This window comes from Cotesia glomerata, linkage group LG7 (assembly GCF_020080835.1).
Source record: "Cotesia glomerata isolate CgM1 linkage group LG7, MPM_Cglom_v2.3, whole genome shotgun sequence".
Classification (NCBI taxonomy): Eukaryota; Metazoa; Arthropoda; class Insecta; order Hymenoptera; family Braconidae; genus Cotesia; species Cotesia glomerata.
The window spans coordinates 14,857,058-14,881,038 of NC_058164.1; the positions used below are offsets into that span (position 1 = coordinate 14,857,058).

Genomic DNA, 23,981 nt, shown 5'->3' on the forward strand with positions numbered 1-23,981 from the left:
AAGTTATTCCAAAAGAACCACATTTGGAAAGAATTTTGTTTGTAATTTTTTTGAGATTTCTCACTTTTCTCAATTTTTTAATTTCGATAGACACAAAAAAATTAATACCATAAACTCAGTAAAAGGCCAAAAAAAGTAAGACAAGTTGAAAAACTCATATGATAAACATTTTCTGAAGGTCGCCCATTTCGCCCCACATTTTTAATTTTTTATTTTCAATAAACAGAACAAATTAATGTCAAATACTTGGCAAAGGACTAAAAAAAACGTAAAACCAGAGAAAAACATTAAGGATTTCAACATTTTTGTCACAATAGGTCCCCTCCCTTTTGCCCCCTTTTGCCCCCTCCCTTTCGGCTGCCCAATTTCAAAACACAGTAACTAACATTTAGAAATTTTTTTTAATTTTTCTTATTAAAAAAAAGTTTGCCTGTCAAATTGATGAAAAATTTGATTTATGAATAGAAAATACTTGAATATAAAAATAAAAAAAAAATAAAATATTTTTAAGAAAAAATACTGGAAATTAAAGTCTAAAAGTTATAAAAAATCCAGCAATATTAAAAAAAATTAGGTATAAAAATTTTGCAGTTACTGTGTTTTAAAATTGGGCAGCCGCCCTTTTCTTACTTAATGATTAATTAACTTTAGATTTTCCATTGAATGGCCAAGGCTAAGTTATCCAGTCTTGATCCATGCCTAGCACACCATTAAATAGCCAGAGCTAGATGAGCCAGTCTTAGTTCAAGTCTGGTTCACCAAAGGAACGGCCGAGACTCTTGCTCCAAAAAATTAAATATCTCGATAGAAGTAAATTTTCATTAACATTTTTATTGATTAACATGTCAAATGGGAAGATCAAATAATATTGAATCATTTTTTTTCATTCAATATGTATAATTGCACGCTAAAATAATATAAAATGGGTATCAAATATTTTCGATAAAAATTTTCTCAAGGTGAGAAAATTTTTTTCTCAGCTGAAGTACGTGGCGCTGCTTCCCTAAAAATACAATTTCGGCCTTCCTTCAGGTACCCGAAAATTTTCTTGAGCCAAGAATTTTAATCTCCAGTCAAGAAATTTTTTATTTTTAATTTTTTATTTTTAATTTTTAATTTTTTATTTTTAATTTTTTATTTTTAATTTTTTATTTTTAATTTTTTATTTTTAATTTTTTATTTTTAATTTTTTATATCATGAATAATTTAATTGTAGTTAATAAAAATTTATGAAGAGGCTAATGTTGACGGACTTGAGGGTTCAAAATCGGACCTCTCGGTGAATGTTCGGACCTGTGGGTTCAAAATCGGAGCTATGGGACTACAGGGCTCTCAGTCGGATCTATTTCGGACTAGAGGGTTCTATATAGGCTCTAAATTTCGACTCGAGTAACCTTGGTAAAAAATATTTATGTGGACTCGGAACTGCCAACAGCTCCTGCGACTGCTGCTCTAGGAAGTTGTACAGTTATTTGCGACCTATTGCCCTATAATTTTTAAAATACACCAAGATACTGCTTTGAAGGGGGATTCTAGTGTAGAATTTCAAAAAAATCGATTTTTTTTTTTTATATTTTCAAAGTTTAACTCTTTAAGAATATGTCTACGAGAGGATTTTTGAAAATTTAAATTATTTTCGGAGCTATAGACATTTTACTGACCCGGCCTCCAAACTGGTTCGGTTGGGTCTAGTCGAACAAAAGACATTAGGGATTCTCCGTCTACCTGAATCTATATTTCTCAGTTAAACCTTTTGTCCTTTATATATATACAGTAGCGCTCAAAAGTATTTTGACAAATATATTTAATGGTTTAATTAAAAATAAATATGAAACACAATAATCATTTATTTATTTTTTTAACACCTTTTGAATAAACTACAGAATAGTGTCAAAGAGGTTCTTATTCGTAATAAAAGAAAGTTTAATTTTTAAAATATTAGGAAAATGGTGGCTCAAAAGTATTTTGACATTTTTGAAAAAAAACTAATTTAACGCATAATTATAATTTATAGCAATAAATATATTAGTATTTAGTAGCATATCCCTTGGCCTTTATGACAGCCTTGCATCGCTCCGGCATTGAGTCGATTAATTTTTGTAATCGACTTATTGGAATTTGATCCCACTCATTTTTTAGAGTTTCAAACAAAGCGTTTTTGTTTGAATAATTTTGGGTTTTTACACTACGTTTCAATTCTTCCCAGAGATTTTCTATCGGATTCAAGTCGGGACTTTGACTTGGCCACTCAAAAACTTTAACTTTTTCACGATTTAATAAGTCACTAATATGCTTTGATCTATGTTTGGGATCATTGTCTTGTTGAAAATACCACTTAGCTGGCATGTGATGTTTAGCATATGGTAACATCTGAGACTTTAATATATTTGCATACATGAACCGATCCATTTTTCCTTCTATTCGAACTAATGGTCCAACTCCAGACCGTGAAAAACATCCCCAAACCATCACACTACCACCTCTATGTTTAACTGTGGGTATTTGATACCGATAATCGTATTTTTTATTTACTGGACGCCGAATGTACTTGATACCATCAGATGACATTAAATTAAATTTACTTTCGTCACTCCATAAAACTTTAGACCACTCTAAACTTGACCACGATATATGCCGTTTCGCGAACTCAAGACGATACTTCCTGTTTTTTTTTTCGATATTAAAGGTTTTTTAGCCGGTCTTTGGCCATATAACCCTAGGACCTTTAGGCGTCGTTTAACAGTATAAACATGAATATCTACGTTATATTTTTCTTTTAATTCATTTTTTATCATTACAGCGGACATCCGTATATCATTTGCTGATAACTTTTTTATAATATGATCGATGTAAGAAGAAGTTTTTCTTGGGCGGCCTGTTCGAGGCTTACTTTCGACAGTTTTTCGTTTGTTATAGACTTTATTCCATAAGCTAACTAACTGTCGAGACACTTTAAACAAACGAGCAACTTCTGTTTGTTTCATTCCTTGTTTTAATGCATTAATAACGGCTTTTTTAAAATCACTAGAATATTCCTTGCACTTAGGCATATTGAAGTAACCACAACAAGTAAATATATGTAATAATAAAAACTAAGGAACAAGTAATCTGCGAGTGTTTCAAGTCAAATGTGTGTCAAAATACTTTTGAGCTCACGGTAAGTCAAGTACGTTCGGTGGCGCGGTGTGTAAACAAACAAGTTGTAATTTGATACGCTTAAATAGTCGCAATTACACTACTCTACATTATACTCAATACATTTTCCGATAGGCTTTTATTTTAAAAAAATATTAAAAAATTTTATGTTGTCAAAATACTTTTGAGCGCTACTGTATGTATATAAAGGATATATATATATATATATATATATATATATATATATATATATATATATATATATATGTGTGTATGTATTTAGTGTAATATAATAACCCAAGGTGACGTGTCTTTTATATTATTCAGTGTTCACTAACATCCAGCTGCTGGCAGTCAAATCCCAACCTCGAAAACACGTGGACGTATGTGCAGTGATCGAAGGATATTTTGCGAGTAATAATTTTGATTCTTATAAATAAAATGGATAAAAAATCCACAACGAAAAAATATAAGCGTGCAGATCGACCAACAAAACGGAAGTTCCACGACAATCGGCACACTGTAGAAACAGACACCAGTTTTACTAGCTCATCAGCAGCAAAGTTGAGAAAATCAAACGATGCAGAGGTTACAACAAAATAATTATGGCTACTGTGTTTTAGAGTTTTTTACTGTGTGTTTCGGCACTTTCTTCTCTAGTTTTGTGTGCAAATTGCAATGAAGAAATTAAATTTTCACAAACGACTTACCGTGGAGTAGGTTTTAAAATTATATTACAATGTAGTTGCGAAAATGACCAATATATACCATCATGCCCATTTATTGAAAAATGTTTTGAAGTGAACCGAAAAATAATATTTGCTATGCGGGTTTTGGGAGTTGGCAGGGAAGGAATCAACATCTTCTGTAGTCTGATGGATATTTGTCAAGGAATATCAATCGGGGCTTACTACGCTTGTGTCGAAAATATCCATTTAGCTACATCTGCAGTTTATAATCTTGTCATTTCCAAAGCTGTCAACGAAGAAAAAGATTTAATTTCAGCTTGTGATCCAAATGCAAATCCAACGGAGTTTACAGTTTCTGGTGATGGGACTTGGAAAAAAAGAGGTTTTAATTCTCTATTTGGCAAAAAATGGCAAGATGGAAGTAGATGCTGTTGTGGAGATGTTCTGTAGATCAGTTGAAAAACACGGAGTGAAATACGTAAAATATATTGGCGATGGTGATACAAAGACATTCAAAGGCATACTCGATATGGATCCTTATGATGGTAACCCATTGGTAGAAATAAAAGAATGCGTAGGTCACGTACAGAATATGTATTGCCCACCTGGTGCGGAGAGTTGGTGTGCGTGGCAAAAAGCTGCATCTGAGGATACCTTAGAGGAGTTTCAGCATGATAATGTTCCTCTGTGTGATAAAGTTTTAGAAATTATAAAACCAATTTATGACAGTTTATCATCAGAGGAATTATTAACTCGATGTTTAGGTTCTGAAACTCAAAACAATAATGAGTCTCTAAACTCATTGATTTGGACTTTCGCGCCGAAACATATTCATTCTGGACCTAAGATAATTGAAATAGCAACATTTCTCGCTGTTTGCATTTTTAATGAAGGTTTCATTCCAATTTTAAAAATGATGACCCTTATGGGAATGAAAATTGGGCCGGAAGCTCATTCATTTGCTGTGAGACGAGACAACGCCCGGATTGAACGCTCCGAAATACGTACATCCAACGCTTCAAAGGAGGCCAGAACTGCTCGATTGGAAGAGAGAAACGCAGAAAATAGTTTTTTTGAAGTAGAAGAAGGTCTGATGTATGAAGCAGGAATGGCAGATTGAATAAAAGTAAGTATAATATATCATTTCATGACTTTGACAGCGAAAAACTTTACGCGAAACTTTAAATGCGTTTTTCTCAGAACAGACTTTTTCAATATATTTGTCACGATTTCTCGAGTTCTACTGGACCGATTCACTTGAAATTTTCAGAGAATCTTCTTTATAGACCTCTCAAGAATTGGAACTAGCCTCATCCCCAAATTTCAATTTTGACTATTTTTAAAAAATTCGAGAAACTCAAAAAAATCGTAAAAAAAATCGTCTTTTTTTCAAACAGTCGCCATTTTGTCAAAAAATCTTTTTTTCACTCATGACTAGTTCTGATTCTTGCGACATCATTGCAGATTAATAATCTTTTTTATTTTTTCATTTCAGATGACTAGGAGGATTGAAATCATGTCAAAACTCATCTGCCAATTTTTTGACGCCCCCCACTTCATCGGCTGCCAGTTTTTTAAATTTTTGACTTTTTTTTTTTTTTATTTTTTTCTGTACTTTTGAAACATTAATAAATAACTGATAAAAAAATGGATAGTAAAAATATTGATTGCTTTTTTTTTACGACACTTTAAAAATTACCTAAAATTCATGTCTCTACACTAGAATACCCCCTTAATCTTGGTAAAAAATATTTTCGAGGACCCGGAACTGCCAACAGCTCCTGTGATCGCTACTCCAGGAAGTTGTACAGTTACTTGCGATCGATTGTCCTTTAATTTTAAAAACACACTAAGATTTTGCTTTTAATGCTCCTGGAGCAGCGGTCACGGGAGCTGTTGGCAGTTCCGGGTCCTCAAAAATATTTTTTACCAAGATTAAAAGCAAAATCTTAGTGTGTTTTAAAAATTACAGGACAATCGATCACAAATAACTGTATAACTTCCTAGAGCAGCGGTCACAGGAAAATTAATCAATTTTTAGTTATTTTTTGTATTTTAAATTCTTTAGCGCTTATTTTGTATGATTACTACGTTTTTAATCGTCTTTCTTATAAATTGTAAGAATTTATATTTGTAAACATTTAGAGATGTCCAAAATTAAAGATATCTAAATTTACTGGTCTATACTTAGAGATGTCCATTTTTTAAGTTAACGACGAATAATTGAAACTGTCTACTTTTTTATATTTCTAAATTTTAAATTGTCTTTTTATTGACTTTTCTAAATTTATTCTTTTCCATTTTTTGAAATATCTGTCACTTTACTTGTTTGCTTTATGGTTTGTCTAATTTCACGGATATCTTCTTTTTAAATTTTATAATTTTATGCATATCTTTTTTAAAATAATTCCAATTTTTTCGGAATTTTTACATTACTACCTTTACTATTATCGAAATTTTAAATCATCCTTTTTTAGACAAATAATTTTTTTATTTCCAATATGATATTTATAAAAATTTTTTACTTAGTGATTTCTTTACTAATAGTTGTCCAAATTTTGATGTTTCCATTTTCCGTAAAATTTTGACCGGTACGAATCATTGAAAAGCATTGTATATCATGCTGTATCATGCTTATTTAATAGTTACAGAACTACGCATTTAGCTACCTGGGAAAAAATGATCAGATCTGATCAGACATGAACAGGCATGAGTCTTCAGGTCTGATCAGGTATGAAAAATGACCGGGTCTGATCAGACCTGGCCAGGCATGTTCAGGTCTGATCAGATCTGTTCATGTCTGACTCGATCAGGTCCATAAAAAAAAAAAAAAATCGGTGCCGACGGGGATTCGAACCGTACACCTCGCGCTCTTCAGACTGACACTTTACCTCTTGACCAAATGATTCATCTTAACTTGAGAGTATCTTTCGAGCTACTTCAAGTAATTCAAATTTTATACATGATTTATCCTTATAGTTAACGGAGTTCTATACCTAATTTATTAATTATTAATAATTAATCATATATTACAGTGATTTATTCGGAACGGCTATGTATTTTTTTTCGCTCCATTAACATATGGTTCTACACTGAGAGAGAATTTTATTCAATAGTAATAAAACAGTTTATTTGGACTTGAAAAAAAATTTAGTTAATATTAATAAAATTATATTTCATATAAATAAAATTATATTAGTATTTAATAAAATTTCATAAGTATTTAATAAAATTTTCTTAAATACTAATATGTGTTTATTAAAATAACCACGAACGACGCTTTCGTTTGCTGTCATTAATACGAATATTAAGTCATTAAAAGAAATAATCTCAAAAAAAAGATGAATATTCATCAATTAATTATAATATATTCAAATATATTTTCACAGTAAAGTCTTTTAATAAATAGTATTAAGATTTTTTAACAAGACATCCTAACCTAACCTATTTGTTTACTTCATGACGAATCACATGTAGAGATTTTAAATAATAAAAATAAATAAATATTCGATTGAATTTATGAAATCATAGTCTTTATTTTTAACAAATGCGTCCCTACATTGTCTGGTTTTCTGCTTCTGTTTTCATTTTATTAAATAATGTCTAACTCTTATCGATTCATTTGTGAAATTTTTAAATTTAAGTGCATAAAAATTAACATCCACTCGGATAACAACAGTTGTAGACTTTGTATTTCAAAATATAGTTCCGACAAAATTCAATTTTACTTAATTATTTATTCAATTAATTACTGATCAATACTTGTTAGTTAGTTGATTAATGAATTTTCTTTATATTACATGTAGATAAATATTCATTACATACTAAGAAACATTTATTAGTATTTAATAAAATTTTTATTAGTATTTAAGGAAATTTAATTAATATTTAATAAATTTTTATTTGGGATTAGCCAAATAAACGTTTTATTAAATAGTAATAAAATTTCATTACTATTAAATAAAATTGTCTCTCAGTGTTGGCTAGATATCAGACATGGACAGATCTGATCAGGTCTGAGCGTATTTAAGGCTTCAGACATGAACAGACATGAGCAGGCATGAACAGGTCTGATCAGATCTGAACGTATTTAACGCTACAGACATGAACAGACATGAGCAGGCATGAACAGGTCTGATCAGGTCTGAGCGTATTTAATGCTTCAGACATGAACAGGCATGAACAGGTCTGATCAGGTATAATTTCAGGCCTGATCATACATGAACAGGCCTGCTCAGGTCTAATTTCAGGCCTGATCAGATATGAACAGGTCTGCTCAGGTCTAATTTCAGGCCTGATCAGATATGAACAGGTCTGATCAGTCCTGATCATTTTTTCCCGGGTATGTGATTGACGCTGTACTTTGAATCGCCATGACAGTAATTCAGTACTTGAACACAACTACCAGATGGCAATTGAGTTGAGACATACGCGACCTCTCTCTTCCTAACCTGTGCAAATTTAGCACCTCATCCAAGGATTCGCGAAGTAAAAATGACCTTAATCGATAGGTCTACGTTAGGTCCGGATAGGTCCACCAAAATTTTCGTTAGGTCCCTCATAGTTTTTTTACAAAAAATTTTTTTAATTTTTACTAAAAAAAAAAAAAAATAGCACCTCATTCTATGAAAAGCTGGCTAATTTTATCAAAATCGCATTCTTTATCGTAAGGTCTGTATTGGTCTATGTTTTTTTTTTATATTAATGATTTTATTGTCGTTATTAATAATTATAAATTAATTAAAATCTGCGCATACGCACATCGCATCTAATACGGCGCACAATTTAATGTATACCCGTTTTGATTTTTCGACTTTTAATAATTCAATAGAAAAATATATTAATTCATGAACTGCTTTCAAAATGATTAATTAATAGCACTTAAATGAGCTTATACCTTTAAAAATGTCCATAGTTTGCAAGATACAAGGTAATTTCTTATTTATTTACATTTTTAAAAATATAAACTCATCCTGATATAATAATACACTCATAAAGAGCTTCCCCGAGTCGAAATTTTAAAACCCCAGTTCAACCTAGTAGAGCCTGATTCCTTTAATGTAGACATATGCCGCTCTAATTTAAGAACCTTTTTCAACCTAACTCGTCTTATATCAGGGTGAGGAATAGTGAGTTGGGGTTTAGTTTAAATTTTAAGATTCTGTTTCAACCTAAATCGTCTTGCATCAGGGTGAGGAGTATTGAGTTGGGGTTTAGTTCAAATTTTAAAACTCTGTTTAAACCTTATTCGTCTAAATTCAGGTCGTAGAAGAGTGAGCTGGGGTTTAATGAGAATTTTATCGCGTAGGCTTCGTAGGGTGAAACAGAGATTAAAACTTTATACATTTTTCAAAATAAATAAGAGTAATAAAAATTATTATCATTATTTTGAAAATGTATTACAGTAAACGGGGCGAAAAAATCACAATAAAACTATTTATAAATTTTTTATGCTTAATAAACTGCGTCGAATGCTTTTTTAAAAATTAAAATCGAACGACGCGTTCAAAAATTATATTTGTTTAAAAATTCACAAAATTTTTTTCTCAGTATTTTTTCGACATAACATTTAAATTTCTTAACCAAACGATATTTGCCCGGACATCCACTTTTTTCGCTTTAAAAACTGTGTTGAAAACCATTTGGAAAATTAAAATCGATCGACGCGTCCAAAAGTTACAGCTGGTTGAAAATTTACAAAAAAATTTTTTTGATATTTTTCGAAAATAATTACCGGGCTTCTTTAACCTTTCAACATAAACCCGTATATACAGATTTTTTTTCATTACTACTCTAAAACTACTTTGAATACCGTTTTAAAAATCAAAATCGAACGATATATTACAAAATTATACCTTGTAAAAATTTCAAAAATAATTTCTTCCAGAATTTTTTCGAAATAATTTTCAGATATTTTAACTATTTAACTATTCATGTGTATATACTTTTCGTGCTTTAAATAAAAAATTATGGTTTGTGCAAGAATAATTTAAAAATATACGAAAGATCAAGTTTTCCTACTTAAAAATTTGACCTAATTGCTAAAAAGAATAGTTTGCCAAATTAAAAATTTAAAGAATGAACAAATAGCACAGTTTTTCACATTTTGAACTCGAAGAGCTCAAAAATATAATTTTTGTGTCGCAGCTTTTGAAGCCCCATAAAGGATCTTTAAGTTTAAATTGATTAAACGAAAAATTTCGAAGTAATTCCGAAAAAACATTTTTTTCGGTTTTCTTTCGACAACGATAACTCACGAACGAATTAACCGATTTTGACCGGGTTGGCGGCGATCGACGTGGTTTTTTAATGTTAACAGCTGAATAGTTTTTGAAATCGATCGATGACGCCGTTTCAAAGTTATTAAAAAAAAAACACATTTGAAAAAAATTTTTTTGTAGTTTTTTTTAAATTTCTCAAGATCTACCGGTTCGAATCGGTCCCAATTATATTCAAAATCTAAGTTTGATCAAGCCCTTTTGAATGACGCCAATCGCGATACGGACATACACACACATACATACTTACATGCATACTTACATACATACATACAGACAAACGGACACCATCGCGGAAACAATCGGGGAAGCTTCCTAGGACCTCAAAACGTCAACATCCGTTGAAAACTTGATTTTCGAAAAACGGGGTAAAACCAATAACTTCCCAACTTTTGAAAATTTTCAATTTTCTTAGCGGGAAGTTAAAAATTTAGGCAATTTTCGCGATGAAATTTTTTAAGCACTTTGTAAGCAGCGTTGTAAAATTAATAATAATAATCACAGTAATATTTACCATGACATAAGAAATAATAATAATATTTAATCACATGAGTTAATTTTAATTTTGTCAGTTGTAGCTTAAATGGAAACAAATATTTCTACTGTATGACTAGTCTTCGAGTAGCAGAGGGGATTCAGTCTTGCTTCGTAATCGTGAGGTCTCGATTTCGAATCCCAGTAAAGTTGAGTTTTTTTCAACGGAAATTTGTGTTTTCTTCGTCGTTTCTTCTGTCTTCATTTCGATATCATTATTCTTGTATAATTATAAATTAACATCACTAATAGTTATCATTACCTTAACAGTCATGCAAATAATAACATGAAGTAACCAACAGTTAAATGATAATTTTTTCTTTCATTTTACTATGAATATAACCAGTTTAGGCTATTAAGGTTGAACTAGGTTGAAATAGGTTTTAATAAAACCCTGCCTGACACTTTTTCGTCTGAGAAACAAAAAATCGTATACATCGTGCAATCCCAGCTAGGCGCTAAAAGAGTGAAACAGAGTTTTATTAAGAACCTTCTTCAACCTAACTCGTCTGAAAACGGACTTAAGTAGACGTTACCAGAGTGAAACGGGGTTTAGTATCAATGCAGTTCCTTATTTCTTAAAACCTATTTCATTCTGTTTCACCCTGAATTAGACTATCCCAGGTTAAAATGGGTTTTAAGCGAAAAAAAATTTCGACTCGGGTCGATTTGAGTATCCACATGCAATTTTGATATATTTTATATTGTTTACTAATAATATATTTAAATAATATTTACGTTATTTTAATTTTTTTCTTATTTCGCCTAAAACGTCAACTGACATGTTTTGCCGACATATCAGTAGTAAAAATAATTATTTGAGTTTACAATGTTGAAACCTTTTATGCTACAGCTTGTAGACTCTGTTACTGCTTAATGAACAGTAATGATCTTATATAACATCATTACATATGTAAGTAGTTTAAAGTTAATGACCACGTGTTTTGGCTTATTTGTAACCAATAAATAAAATAATTAAGATTAAATAAAAAAATAATAAATATGTCAATAACGCCAAGAGTAGTGTAAGTATTTTTTATATATTAAATCAGTCAAAATTTTTTTCATATAAAGTTTATATTCGTTGATTATTAGCGCTTAAGTATGGAATTAGCGGGAAGTTGCAGGGATGGTCTTTAGGGTCAACCGTTTTCCTAATTTTTTTAATTAGATACAGATAGTAACACTAATCAAATCATTTCAATTTATATTTCATGCTTGGAAGAAGTGAGTTATTAGCCAAAAGTAAGCAAGCTGATACAAATTTGTATGAAAAAAAATGTTACCAATTTTAAAATTAAGTTAATAAAGGATCAAATTTTGAAAACTATAATTTTCTATTTTTATTGGTTTTATTTGAATTCCTTACTCATTGATTGGCTATTTGGGTTAACGCGCGCGAAACACAGTCGATTCAAATCTTCAATCATTAGAAAAATACGAAAACTAAATAAATTAATTAATTTTCTAATAATGATATAAGTATTTATTATTTTTATAATTAACTTGTCATATAAACAAACTAATTACGAATGAAAAAAAATAAAACTGATCACATTTAGATAATAAAAAAATAAAGTATGACACGTTGGTTTTTGTTGATCAAATAATTTTTCTCCCCTCCGAGCGGAAAGCGTCAATTTTCCGCCCGCTGCGCTAAATGAAAATGCCGCTTTCCGCCTCCGTCGAGGAGAAAAATAGTATTCAAGTTTATATGACGAGGTAAAAAAATAAAAAATTTTATTTTTGTGATTATTTATAAAAGAAGCTAACAATTGAAAAAAAAAAAAAAAAAATAGGCACCATTAGATAATTGAATATCGAAAAAATGCCTTTTTTAAAATTTAAAATACGATCATTTGTATTGTATATATGACATATTAAAATTTTAATTAATTAAAAATAAATAAGTAGAATTAATTAATATATCTTGCATAGAAACTGAATGAGTAAGAAGTAATTCATTGAAAGCAAATATCATAAGAAAAGTTCAATGCTTCTCAAATAAGTAGAGAAAAAACTATTTGTATATTTTATTGTTAATAATTAATTAATACTATCAGCAAATACAGATGTTAGTTGAGTAATTATTGAATTATTAAAAGTCTAAAAATCAAAACGGTTATACTTTGAATTTCCCGTCGCATTAGATGCATTGTGCGCATGCGCGGATTTTAATTAATTTATAATTATTAATAACGACAATAAAATCATTAATATAAAAAAAAAACATAGACCAATACAGATCTAACGATAAAGAATTCGATTTTGATAAAATTAACCAGCTTTTCATAGAATGAGGTGCTATTTTTTTTTTTTTTTTAGTAAAAATTAAAAAAATTTTTTGTAAAAAAACTATGAGGGACCTAACGAAAATTTTGGTGGACCTATCTGGACCTAACGTAGACCTATCGATTAAGGTCATTTTTACTTCGCGAATCCTTGGATGAGGTGCTAAATTTGCACAGGCGGGCAAAATTGAGGGAGTGGGGGAAAAAACCCGAAAGTACCCGACGGCGACTTACTGGACGGGACGACTTACATTACCTATACCACCACGTGTATATGATGGTGTTAATTCAAACATTTATATTTAATAATTGACTGATACAAATAAGGAATTAATCGTCTAATTTTATTTACTATTGTCACCTCGTAAGTCATTATAAAATTTATACTGAATAAACACATTTTAACTGTTTATTCAATTATGTGTACTGCAAAAGTATTTTTATTTTCTATCAATTTTTGAAGTAACTTTCACATTTACTAATACTGGTCTAAAGTCATTCTTGTAAATGACGATATTCATTTTTTTCAAAGAAAATCTGAGTATTTGTCTGATTGTATGTTATTATTATTTATATTTTGATTTGTGAGTTATAACCTACAAAATTCTGGTAACAAGCTATTGACATGATCGTTATTATAGTGTACCAACTTTGTAAATATTTTTATTTCAGCACAGAGCGCCAATATTTGAAATCGTCCAAATTTTTAAGATTTTTCAACTAAAATGCCAAAAAAGTTTACGGGTGAAAATAGTAAGGCAGTTGTAGCCAAAGCAAGAAAAGCTGCTGTGAAGGAAGCTGAGAATTTGAGGAAAATTCAAGATGCAGAAGACAACGCTTGGAAAGATGATGATAAACAAGTGTTGAAAAAAAAACAGAAACAGGTAACATACCTTTCAATATTATTTATATTGTTGTTGCTCAGTTAGTTGATCGTTGTGTTATTTTTTTCAATAAATATTAGACTTATTCTATACATACAATTTCGAAAAGTAATCAAACATCAATGTTATTAATGTTACGATTAATTAAGAATAGAAATAAAATTTTGTTATGATTTAATAGAGTAATTGTTCGATTGAGTCCATTCGGATTTTATCACATGTTATATGTTATATCACATATATACATAAATACATATACTTTTGAGACAATGCTATTTTTCAGCATATCTCGACGAAATAAAACATATATAACCAAAATTTTCTTAAAATTGCGACATAAAACCGGCTACAATAGCTAAATTTCTGAAGAAATCAACTTATAATTAGTAGACTTGAAAAAAAAATTTTTTTATTATTTTACGGTCGATTTACGATGTTAATAATTAAAATAGACATGAATACGTAATGTAATTGCTTTTAAATTTATTTCTCACATTTAATGACAGATGAAAATAAACAATTTCTCGAAAAAATTAATTTTTCTATTTATTTAATTAACATTCACAATTTTCTTGAATGTCTTGTTTTAAATTATTACTTTATTTTTAATGACTTTGTTTTTCAGGCGTGAAAGATAGCTCAAATCAATTAAATTAATTTTGAAACTCTCACAATTATCTTTAATTTAAACTATTCCTTATTTGTCGACTTTTGATTATTTTTTCAATTTATTTCGTCGCTTGAAAAATTCGATGAATGTGTTTTGGGCCTTTATCTTTAATTCATTTTTATATTTCATGACAAATTTTTTAATCATTAACTTTTTTTAAATCTCTCTTAGGAGATATCTGAAAATAACCATATTACTCAATAATTAAACAATATTTTGGTTTGATATTACATAATCAGATGATAAATGAAACGTTTGAAATTAATTTAGAATTTTTTTTTTTTGTTATTATAAAGCGGATAAAATGAGTTAACTTGATCCATAATTTTTATTATGTCTGGACATTAATAATAAAAAAATTTATTAAATAACCTAGGAAGAGCTGGAAAGAAAACGATTACAACAGCTAGAAAAAAAAGCTGAGGCAAAAGCTCTCTTGGAAAAAGAGTTAGCTACTATAAAGGTTGGCGGTAAACAACCTAGTTCAAAAATTACAAGAGCAGAAATTATGTTAGAAACAGAAAAACGGAATCAAGTGGCTTGTAAAAAGAAAGAAGTAGAGAAACCAATCGAAGAAAACCTTAATAGGCTCAACTTGGAAGGAGAATCTGCTCATGGAATAAATGAAGCGCTAACATTATTAAGGTACATTCAGATGTCATAGACTTTCTCATATAATATAAAATTGATGACTGAAATGAAGTTAGTTTAGTATCGAAATTATATCGATTCTAATATAAATAGTGTCCTCTGATTTCTTATTGGTTCAGGATTAGAGCGCGCGCGTATGCGCGCAATATGAATTCCTACTTAGAACTAAAGTTTTAGCATTTTTTAATAATATATATAAATATTTTTGCAGCATGAAAGAACCAGAAATTGATCGTCACCCAGAGAGACGAATGAAAGCAGCTTATAATAGTTTTGAAGAGCAAATGATGCCAATAATTAAAGATCAGAATCCAACATTAAGACTTAGCCAGTTAAAACAACTACTGAAAAAAGAATGGATGAAGTCACCTGATAATCCGTTAAATCAAAGGTTTACAAGTAACTAGTTTATTTTTAAGCATGAAAAAATGTGATCATTATAGATAAAAATAATTTCTAATTCTTATAAATCAATAAATACAGTAAGATAAATAAAATAACTTATTATAAATCGTCTTTGGTAATTCTTATAATTTATGAAATTAAGTAGTTTTGACGATTTTCATTATATAATTTCAACATAGATTTGAGTAATGGTCAATTATATTCATCTAATTCTATATTAATCTTATAAAACTTTTACTTGTTTACGTATAGACAAATATTCTCAATCAATATATTACAATACCTAAAAATCTATTACTCATTTTTAAATGTTTATCTGTAAAATAATTAATCAAATTAATTAGGAAAAACATTATTTAAATTGCCAATTATCTTTTATGTAAATGTTATCAACTATTAGTTTAAACAATTATAAAACTGTAGCAAGTGTAATATATATTATAATAAGCATATTGATTATCATTTATTTTCCTTAATTGTATCATGTTTTTTTACTTAGTAAATTAATAAAACAATGTATCATGTGATTAACTTGATTCGGAGTATCTATCATAGGTAAGTGTCCAGCCCTTGAAATAGCTTCAAGATTAGCTTTCGGCATAGTCTGAAATACAAAAATTATGGTTTTAAAGGAAGCAAATTCTCAATTATATATACTTGAACATTAAAATTTGTAACTTACTCTTTCCATTTGACATTCTTGCACAAGTGACACCTTGTCGTCTTTAAGTCCATGTATAAGCAATGTCGGAACGCAGACTCTTCTGTGAAAAAGATAATCGCCTTCAGGCCATGACATACCATCCAAAACATATTTCATATGAAGAGGCCATTGATTTTCTTGTTCTGAACCACAATAAGGATGCTGTCGACCTCTTGTTGCATATAATATATCTCGCCGGAAACCACACATTAAGAGTGGAGATAAAATTATCCTTAAACAGCAATGACATGCACCTTCTTTCGTCGGCGATACTAAAGGTATTGGCCCACCACCAGATATTAGAACCAATCGATGAATTTCATGTGTATATTTATTTGCCAAAGCTGTTGCTAAGCTACATCTGAAAACATCAATAGTGTTACGTTTCCGTGATTATTAAGTCGAATAAGAGAACATGTTTAATTTAATTTATTTTTAATCAGTATATTTTAATTTAATTAGCGTCATAACATTTTGTCAAGTAATTAAATCACTACGGGAGTCATGTTTGGCCATAACCACAAATTATTATGAGCTTTCAAATTATAGCGTTTTTTTTAGTCTTAGAGTTAATTAGATTTAATCATAAATTGTTTTGTGGTCCGTTTATCCTTGATAAATTACTCAATTTTTATGAATTCATCCAAATTGATCCTAAAAATTTCGTCACGAAAAATTTACATCAAATCGAATAATATGGAATTTTAATAGCAAGATAACGGTGCGCACTTTGAATTTTTTCTCCAAAAAGCTATTAAATTGACTTTTGATGAAAATTTATAGAGAATCATATATATAGTTTATTATGTATTATAGTTTTAATTACGCTAAATAAATTTCTTTAATGTAATATAAAGTTATTCGCTTACTTACGTACATAGTCAGTGCTCAAGTTTATATGGGTGATTCTCTGTAAGGACGTCTTAAATCTGTACAAAATTGTCCGACCAAATTATTTTTGATTTTATTAGAAAAAAAATTAACAAGGGCTACAAAACTATCAGCTTAATCATAATAAATAAACAGCTGAATTAATTTTTGCTTTTTCGATATTTGTGTATCTTTTGCCATGTAACATGACAGGAGACTGTTGCCAGGGGACTGTTTTTTTCTTATCAAATTGAGAAAAATCAAGCAAACTATTTCAATGCATTCAACTTTTCAAGTTCTCATTGAATGTTTACATTAATTAGAATAATATTAAGACTTATGGATCCAATTTTATAAATAAATTATAAATAAAAATAGTTGCCAGGGGACTGAGTTTTGAAGTGGCTCAGACACATATTTCTAGCACAAACGGTGCTTTGACACTAAATATATTTTTATAAAATGGCGAGAAAGCGCTAACAGCCCTATGGTTATTAACTCAAGGCTAGTTAGGTCCTTATAAACCTTACAAGAGGTAAAATAACACGCTGGATTTTTTTTTTGACTTTGAACTCCTGGCAGAGGACTGTTCTTAAAATGCCTGGGACAAACTTTGGTTTAATGAATTTAATGAAACAAATTAATTTTCTGTACTTTTCATTGAAGAAGATTGTTAGTTAACTAATTAAGTTTATAAACATTATGGACCAAATTATACATTATGGACGAATAACTTAAAATTTAATCTTAAAGTTTTAATTTTGGGAGTAGGACATCCCAGGGGACTGTTATTTCGGTAGTTTACGAATTTATAGCAAAATTGCGTAGGCCGCATTAAATTTCAGTATTGGCTTCATCGAAATAATTTTTGAATTTTTCAAATAACCATCCAATGTCTTATTTATAGCACTTAATTATAATTGCAACTAGGTATGTGTATTTTCGAGCGTTTTGAATGCGATAATAACAGAAAGTTCTAGGAATGGCCTTTGAGGTCAACCGTTCACCAGATTTTCTTTATAGTAATGATGTAAATAAAACAAATTTTGAGTCACCGTTAAGAATTGTTATTATTTCTTACATAAAATAGACCACTCTTCCCTCCATTAAAATGAAACAATAAATTTCTTTTCAAAAATAAATTAAAATGTCAATTATGCTGAAAAAATAACTTATTTACTGGGACTTAAGAAAAATTTAAGCTGTTCATTGGTATGATGCAAATGTGGGAGTATTGAATTGAAAATTCAGTAAAATATAGTTGTATACATGGTAGTACACTGATAGAAGAATTTGTTTATAGTTAAAAATATTTGATAATATTTAACAAATCATTTATTAGAGACCACTCTTTAGTATTAAACATATATTTCTTAGTATTTAAAAAGATTTATTAATATTTAATAAATGAATATCAAATTTATTAAATACAAACAAATCATTTTAAATACTAAGAAATATTTGTTTAATACTAAAAAGTGGTCTCTAATAATTGATTTGTTAATTATTAACAAATATTTTTTAATACAAATAAATCCTTCTATCAGTGTATAATATTCCATGTATAATAAACGTTTCTAATTTCTAGAGCAGTGATTGCAATAAATTGCAATATTACCGCTTATATAGTCACGTACACTTAAGTTCTTACATCGATGAAATAAAATTTTAGTTATTGTTTATTGTGTATTAATGAATGATAATATGGGTAAGACATCGAATATTTTTTTTAATTTGGCGTTACAAAAAACCCTGATTCAGAAAGATGATTTGAAATGATTACCTTCATGTTGTAACGGGTAAAATTGGTTAACAATCTTAACTGTATATCTATATATTATTCAAATCCGATGCATTTAAATCATTTTCAATCATTTCAAATCAGATTTCTTAATCAGGGAAAGTTGTTATTATTGTTATACAAATTATAGAAAAAAATAAAAATTCCATATTACCCGTAGTTATGAGCAACTAAGACACATTTTTGTCCAAATTTAAAAGCATAATGATAAAGAACTTCTTCCAAGTCATTAAGTAGCTTATCAAAATGATAATCACGCTTTTTATCAGGAACAGAACTCATACCATGACCCAACAAATCAGGAGCTATGCACGGATAACCCATCATTGAAAAATATTGAAGTTGATTTTCAAAGACTTCGGCAGAGGATCCAAATCCATGAAGAAATACTATTATTGGTTTTCGAATTTTTTTTGAAATAGTCGAGTCCATTAAAGACTCTTTGCTGCTTTGTTCTTCAACATTTTTTTCTGTTCCACCATTTTCCGATTCCTCAAGTTGCCGTTTCAACTTTAGTTTACTTGTTTCTTTATTATCAGTACTTTTGCAAGTATCATCGAATTTGGAAGTAACGTTTTCATTCAAAGTAACTGTTGAATGGAATTTTTCAATTTTATCGATTTTTTGTAATGATGTTTTGTCATGAGAATCAATATCAAAAATTAGTCTCTTTTTATCAATCATATTTTTGGCAACTAATGAAGTAAAATCAGAGTACACGATTTCTTCAACATTTTCAATTAAATTTATTGTAAATTCTGTAACTTCTTTCTCTGTAATTATTTCTTTTTTATTTTCTTGTTGGACGAAATCAATACGATCTGTATTTGTCTGAAGCTGTGTAGTACTATCTGTAGTGTTTTCATCATTTAAGTTCGAAGATTCTATCATGTGATTAAACTTATCTTCGATCATCTGCGTAAAAGAGTTTTCTACATTGAAATCTGATTCTATTGAAACTTCCATTGTTTCAACGCTATTAATACCAGAATCTAGGCAATCTATCATATCGAAATCTTTTTCATTAATTGGTTCTCTTAAATAAAAGTCTAACTTATCGGGATCACTTATACATGGAGCAAATGCTTGATTTACATAACCACCAAAGTCAGATTTGTCAATACTTGCAACACAATATCTACTACTGCTATAATCATCACTAGAAAAGTCAAATTTTATGTCTAAAGGAATATTTGTGGGTGCATCATTGATTATCGGTTCATCTCGTTTTGAACTAGTAGATTCATTGTTATCGCTAAAATAGTTTATTTTATCTATTGTTTTATCACAAGTACTTACAACGTTAATTGTATGATTAAGAACATTTCCCAAAATTAGATCGATAGATCTTTCTAAATCTCTAATAATTTTATTTTTAATACTCAGAGCTTCAATATTTAAGCGATCTTTAAAGTAATTCCTAAGTTCAATTTCTTCAATAATTTTATTATTTACTTTTGATGTCAATGTTCTATTGAACTGATTTAAATCTTTGGAAACATTAATTTTAAATTTACTAGTATTTTCTTCATCATCATCATATTGTTTGAAACGAGTTTTAGTTTGATTTAATTTAGGAGAACTTTGCTTATTAACATTATTCCGAGTGTAAAATTTATAAAACGAGCATCTACAGCTATTAGATGAATGAGGTCTTTCTATCCACTTTGAAATGAACTTTTCATTTATAGATTCTGAGTTATATATAGATAAATCATCAGATTCACTAGCTTTTTGTGTTGGTTTCAATATTCGAAGTGTGCGCCGAGGCCCTACAGTAAAAAAATCACAATCTGGTAATTTTGATTTTGCAGGTTCGATACGATTTCGATTTTTTAGATAACTGTATATTTTGGAGTACCAAGATGCTTTTGAAACCTCTACAGACATTTTTTTTTTCAATGCTCATAATTGTTTTAGGATACACTTTTTATTAATCCAATTCTCAAGCATTGGAAATTTACTTTATTTCATGTAATTTAAAAGTCCATAAAAATTTTTAAATCAAAAATCAAAACTCACACTTGTCCCACTTATTAATTATTCGTTCACAATAATATATTTTTCGTTCAATGAAACAATTAAAAACTTTGGTATTTTAAAAGTTACTCACTTTTACACTTTCTATAAGAAAGTTGTGCTATTTACTACAAATCAGTTCAACTAACGACTACCTTTTATCACTGATACTGTCAAAAAATATCGATCCTTTATTTTTGAAAGTAATCTATTCATCAATACTTAGTTATGAAAATTTGTCGGTAAAATAAAAAACTTATTTTATTTAGCTAAATTAAGTATAAGTATGTTTTTTGTTTATTTCACTGTTTGATGTAATAAGAGATTATTAGCCGAAAAATAATTACATTCATGAAGGTACAATAATAAGATAAATGAAATTTTTATAATACAAAATTTATGTGTCTATATATTTATCTATGCAGTTTAATTTTACTTTATTTTATTGAATTTATGTACATGAATACAAAACTGTTGAATTTTCACACAATGCCACCAAAACTTAAATAAACGATCAAACCATTTACCATGAGCATTTACATTTGATACTCTGTTTATTTCACTTCACGTATATAATTCGAAAATAACTGGATTTTATATGTGCCAAATTTAGTAGTAAAACTGTCACTGCTATAATCGAATTAATAGTATAAGAATGTTCGAACTTATGGAGCGATCCATAGCCAATACAATACAATCAACTATGCATAGATTATGGCAGCCATTATAGTAAGAAAGTACCAAGACATATGATCCGTTGAATAGATTTACTTGCTTGCCCTTGACTTGGGTTTTGGGGCCCGTTATTTCTCAAGTTCACTGGTATGACTATTCTATACGCGACAAACAGCTACAGGAACCGTCAAGGTTATTATTAACAAAATGACTCGCTCAATAATTGTCAAATTATTGTTCTAATATCATAAAATTAAAAAAAATGATATTAATCACACCAAATAAAAAAAAAGTTATAATAAAAAAAAAAAAATTTGAATTATTTTAATAACTGATTTAAAAAAAACTTCAAATGCACGCTCAAAGCGCTCATTTTATTGAAATTAGGAAACAAAATAGATGTGATAGAAAAAAGGCCATTCGGCAGCCGAAATGGAAGTAGATTTCATAATGAATGGAAAAAAACTACTAGGATTCTATACAAAAAAAAAAAAAAAACCAGTACAACAGCAAATTTCATAATTGGCATAGCGGAATAGGACATAATTTTGAGACTACACATATGAAACGATACTTAAATTAAAGCTTATGTAAAGAGCTTTCAGATGCAATTTACAGAGATTCAATAAGTTATCCCATTCAAAAGTTATTCGAGTAAGAAAGTAAAGAAATATGAATTTTTAATATTTTGAAAATTTTGAAATCCTGGCATTTCTAAATTACTTGACCGATTAAGCTCATCTTTGAAATTGACTTCGGTATTTATTTGTAAAAAAAGTATGTTGAGTTTGGTAAAGATCCGTTGTAAATTAGCGACGCTATCGTCGTAACAAGCCGCATTATATCTAACATATATATTAGAGTGGCGCAAAAAAACCGACTATTTTTTTTTTGAGGTCTCGAGTGAAAAAATGTTAGTTTTTGATGTTTTAAAAGCTCTCTCCATAAGACAGCTGAAAAAAAATTTTTAATAGGTCGCTCCAAATTTTTTTAAATTTCAAAAATTGTCAAAAATCGAATTTTTTTTTTTTTAATTTTTTTTATCGTTACGTCATAGTTTTGTAAACCAAAAAAAAAAAAGTTGTTCTGAAAGTTTCCGTTCCAAATGTGAATTTTAAAAGGTCGCTCTTAATTTTTTTTAAATTTATTAGTGAATATTTAATTGGATTCCCGGGAAAAAATGATCAGATCTGATCAGACATGAACAGGCATGAGTCTTCAGGTCTGATCAGGTATGAAAAATGACCGGGTCTGATCAGACCTGGCCAGGCATGTTCAGGTCTGATCAGATCTGTTCATGTCTGACTCGATCAGGTCCATAAAAAAAAAAAAATCGGTGCCGACGGGGATTCGAACCGTACACCTCGCGCTCTTCAGACTGACACTTTACCTCTTGACCAAATGATTCATCTTAACTTGAGAGTATCTTTCGAGCTACTTCAAGTAATTCAAATTTTATACATGATTTATCCTTATAGTTAACGGAGTTCTATACCTAATTTATTAATTATTAATAATTAATCATATATTACAGTGATTTATTCGGAACGGCTATGTATTTTTTTTCGCTCCATTAACATATGGTTCTACACTGAGAGAGAATTTTATTCAATATTAATAAAACAGTTTATTTTGACTTGAAAAAAAATTTAGTTAATATTAATAAAATTATATTTCATATAAATAAAATTATATTAGTATTTAATAAAATTTCATAAGTATTTAATAAAATTTTCTTAAATACTAATATGTGTTTATTAAAATAACCACGAACGACGCTTTCGTTTGCTGTCATTAATACGAATATTAAGTCATTAAAAGAAATAATCTCAAAAAAAAAAAAAAAAATTAATATTCATCAATTAATTATAATATATTCAAATATATTTTCACAGTAAAGTATTTTAATAAATAGTATTAAGATTTTTAACAAGACATCCTAACCTAACCTATTTGTTTACTTCATGACGAATCACATGTAGAGATTTTAAATAATAAAAATAAATAAATATTCGATTGAATTTATGAAATCATAGTCTTTATTTTTAACAAATGCGTCCCTACATTGTCTGGTTTTCTGCTTCTGTTTTCATTTTATTAAATAATGTCTAGCTCTTATCGATTCATTTGTGAAATTTTTAAATTTAAGTGCATAAAAATTAACATCCACTCGGATAACAACAGTTGTAGACTTTGTATTTCAAAATATAGTTCCGACAAAATTCAATTTTACTTAATTATTTATTCAATTAATTACTGATCAATACTTGTTAGTTAGTTGATTAATGAATTTTCTTTATATTACATGTAGATAAATATTCATTACATACTAAGAAACATTTATTAGTATTTAATAAAATTTTTATTAGTATTTAA

General features: G+C 28.9%; 3 protein-coding genes across 6 annotated transcripts; 2 read left to right on the forward strand and 1 right to left on the reverse strand.

Annotated features, from left to right (window-relative positions):
• The first annotated feature begins 1,570 nt into the window (after positions 1-1,570).
• On the forward strand, positions 1,571-5,469 carry LOC123269357. 2 transcript variants are annotated; one of them, XM_044734980.1, is made up of 3 exons: positions 1,571-1,743; positions 3,463-4,950; positions 5,320-5,469. In XM_044734980.1, exon 2 carries the CDS (start codon positions 4,153-4,155, stop codon positions 4,942-4,944), a length of 792 nt encoding a protein of 263 aa, XP_044590915.1. In that variant the 5' UTR covers positions 1,571-1,743; positions 3,463-4,152; the 3' UTR covers positions 4,945-4,950; positions 5,320-5,469. The 2 variants fall into 2 exon arrangements, with proteins under 2 accessions (XP_044590915.1, XP_044590914.1); XM_044734979.1 differs by lacking the exon at positions 1,571-1,743 and having other exon boundaries at positions 3,408-4,950.
• A 7,680-nt stretch (positions 5,470-13,149) lies between these two features.
• LOC123268887 (coiled-coil domain-containing protein 124) lies at positions 13,150-15,640 on the forward strand. 3 transcript variants are annotated; one of them, XM_044734319.1, is made up of 4 exons: positions 13,150-13,291; positions 13,600-13,811; positions 14,858-15,126; positions 15,344-15,640. In XM_044734319.1, exons 2-4 carry the CDS (start codon positions 13,653-13,655, stop codon positions 15,537-15,539), a joined length of 624 nt encoding a protein of 207 aa, XP_044590254.1. In that variant the 5' UTR covers positions 13,150-13,291; positions 13,600-13,652; the 3' UTR covers positions 15,540-15,640. The 3 variants fall into 3 exon arrangements, with proteins under 3 accessions (XP_044590254.1, XP_044590255.1, XP_044590257.1); XM_044734320.1 differs by having other exon boundaries at positions 13,605-13,811; XM_044734322.1 differs by lacking the exon at positions 13,150-13,291 and adding an exon at positions 13,519-13,536.
• Positions 15,641-15,922: 282 nt separating this feature from the next.
• Positions 15,923-20,956, reverse strand: LOC123268886. Its single transcript, XM_044734318.1, has 3 exons — positions 19,066-20,956; positions 16,220-16,601; positions 15,923-16,141 (listed from the first exon to the last, which is right to left on the reverse strand). Exons 1-3 carry the CDS (start codon positions 20,799-20,801, stop codon positions 16,019-16,021), a joined length of 2,241 nt encoding a protein of 746 aa, XP_044590253.1. The 5' UTR covers positions 20,802-20,956; the 3' UTR covers positions 15,923-16,018.
• Between the last annotated feature and the right edge of the window lie 3,025 nt (positions 20,957-23,981).

Excerpts from the sequence above, each read along its gene's own strand:
- LOC123269357 (XM_044734980.1), top strand. The coding sequence starts at position 4,153 with ATGCAAATCCAACGGAGTTTACAGTTTCTGGTGATGGGACTTGGAAAA.
- LOC123268887 (XM_044734319.1), top strand. The coding sequence starts at position 13,653 with ATGCCAAAAAAGTTTACGGGTGAAAATAGTAAGGCAGTTGTAGCCAAA. Across the intron at positions 13,812-14,857 it reads TGAAAAAAAAACAGAAACAG|GAAGAGCTGGAAAGAAAACG; the intron begins GTAACATACCTT and ends TAAATAACCTAG. Across the intron at positions 15,127-15,343 it reads GAAGCGCTAACATTATTAAG|CATGAAAGAACCAGAAATTG; the intron begins GTACATTCAGAT and ends ATATTTTTGCAG.
- LOC123268886 (XM_044734318.1), bottom strand. The coding sequence starts at position 20,801 with ATGTCTGTAGAGGTTTCAAAAGCATCTTGGTACTCCAAAATATACAGT. Across the intron at positions 16,602-19,065 it reads TTAGTTGCTCATAACTACGG|ATGTAGCTTAGCAACAGCTT; the intron begins GTAATATGGAAT and ends TGATGTTTTCAG. Across the intron at positions 16,142-16,219 it reads AAGAATGTCAAATGGAAAGA|ACTATGCCGAAAGCTAATCT; the intron begins GTAAGTTACAAA and ends TTTGTATTTCAG.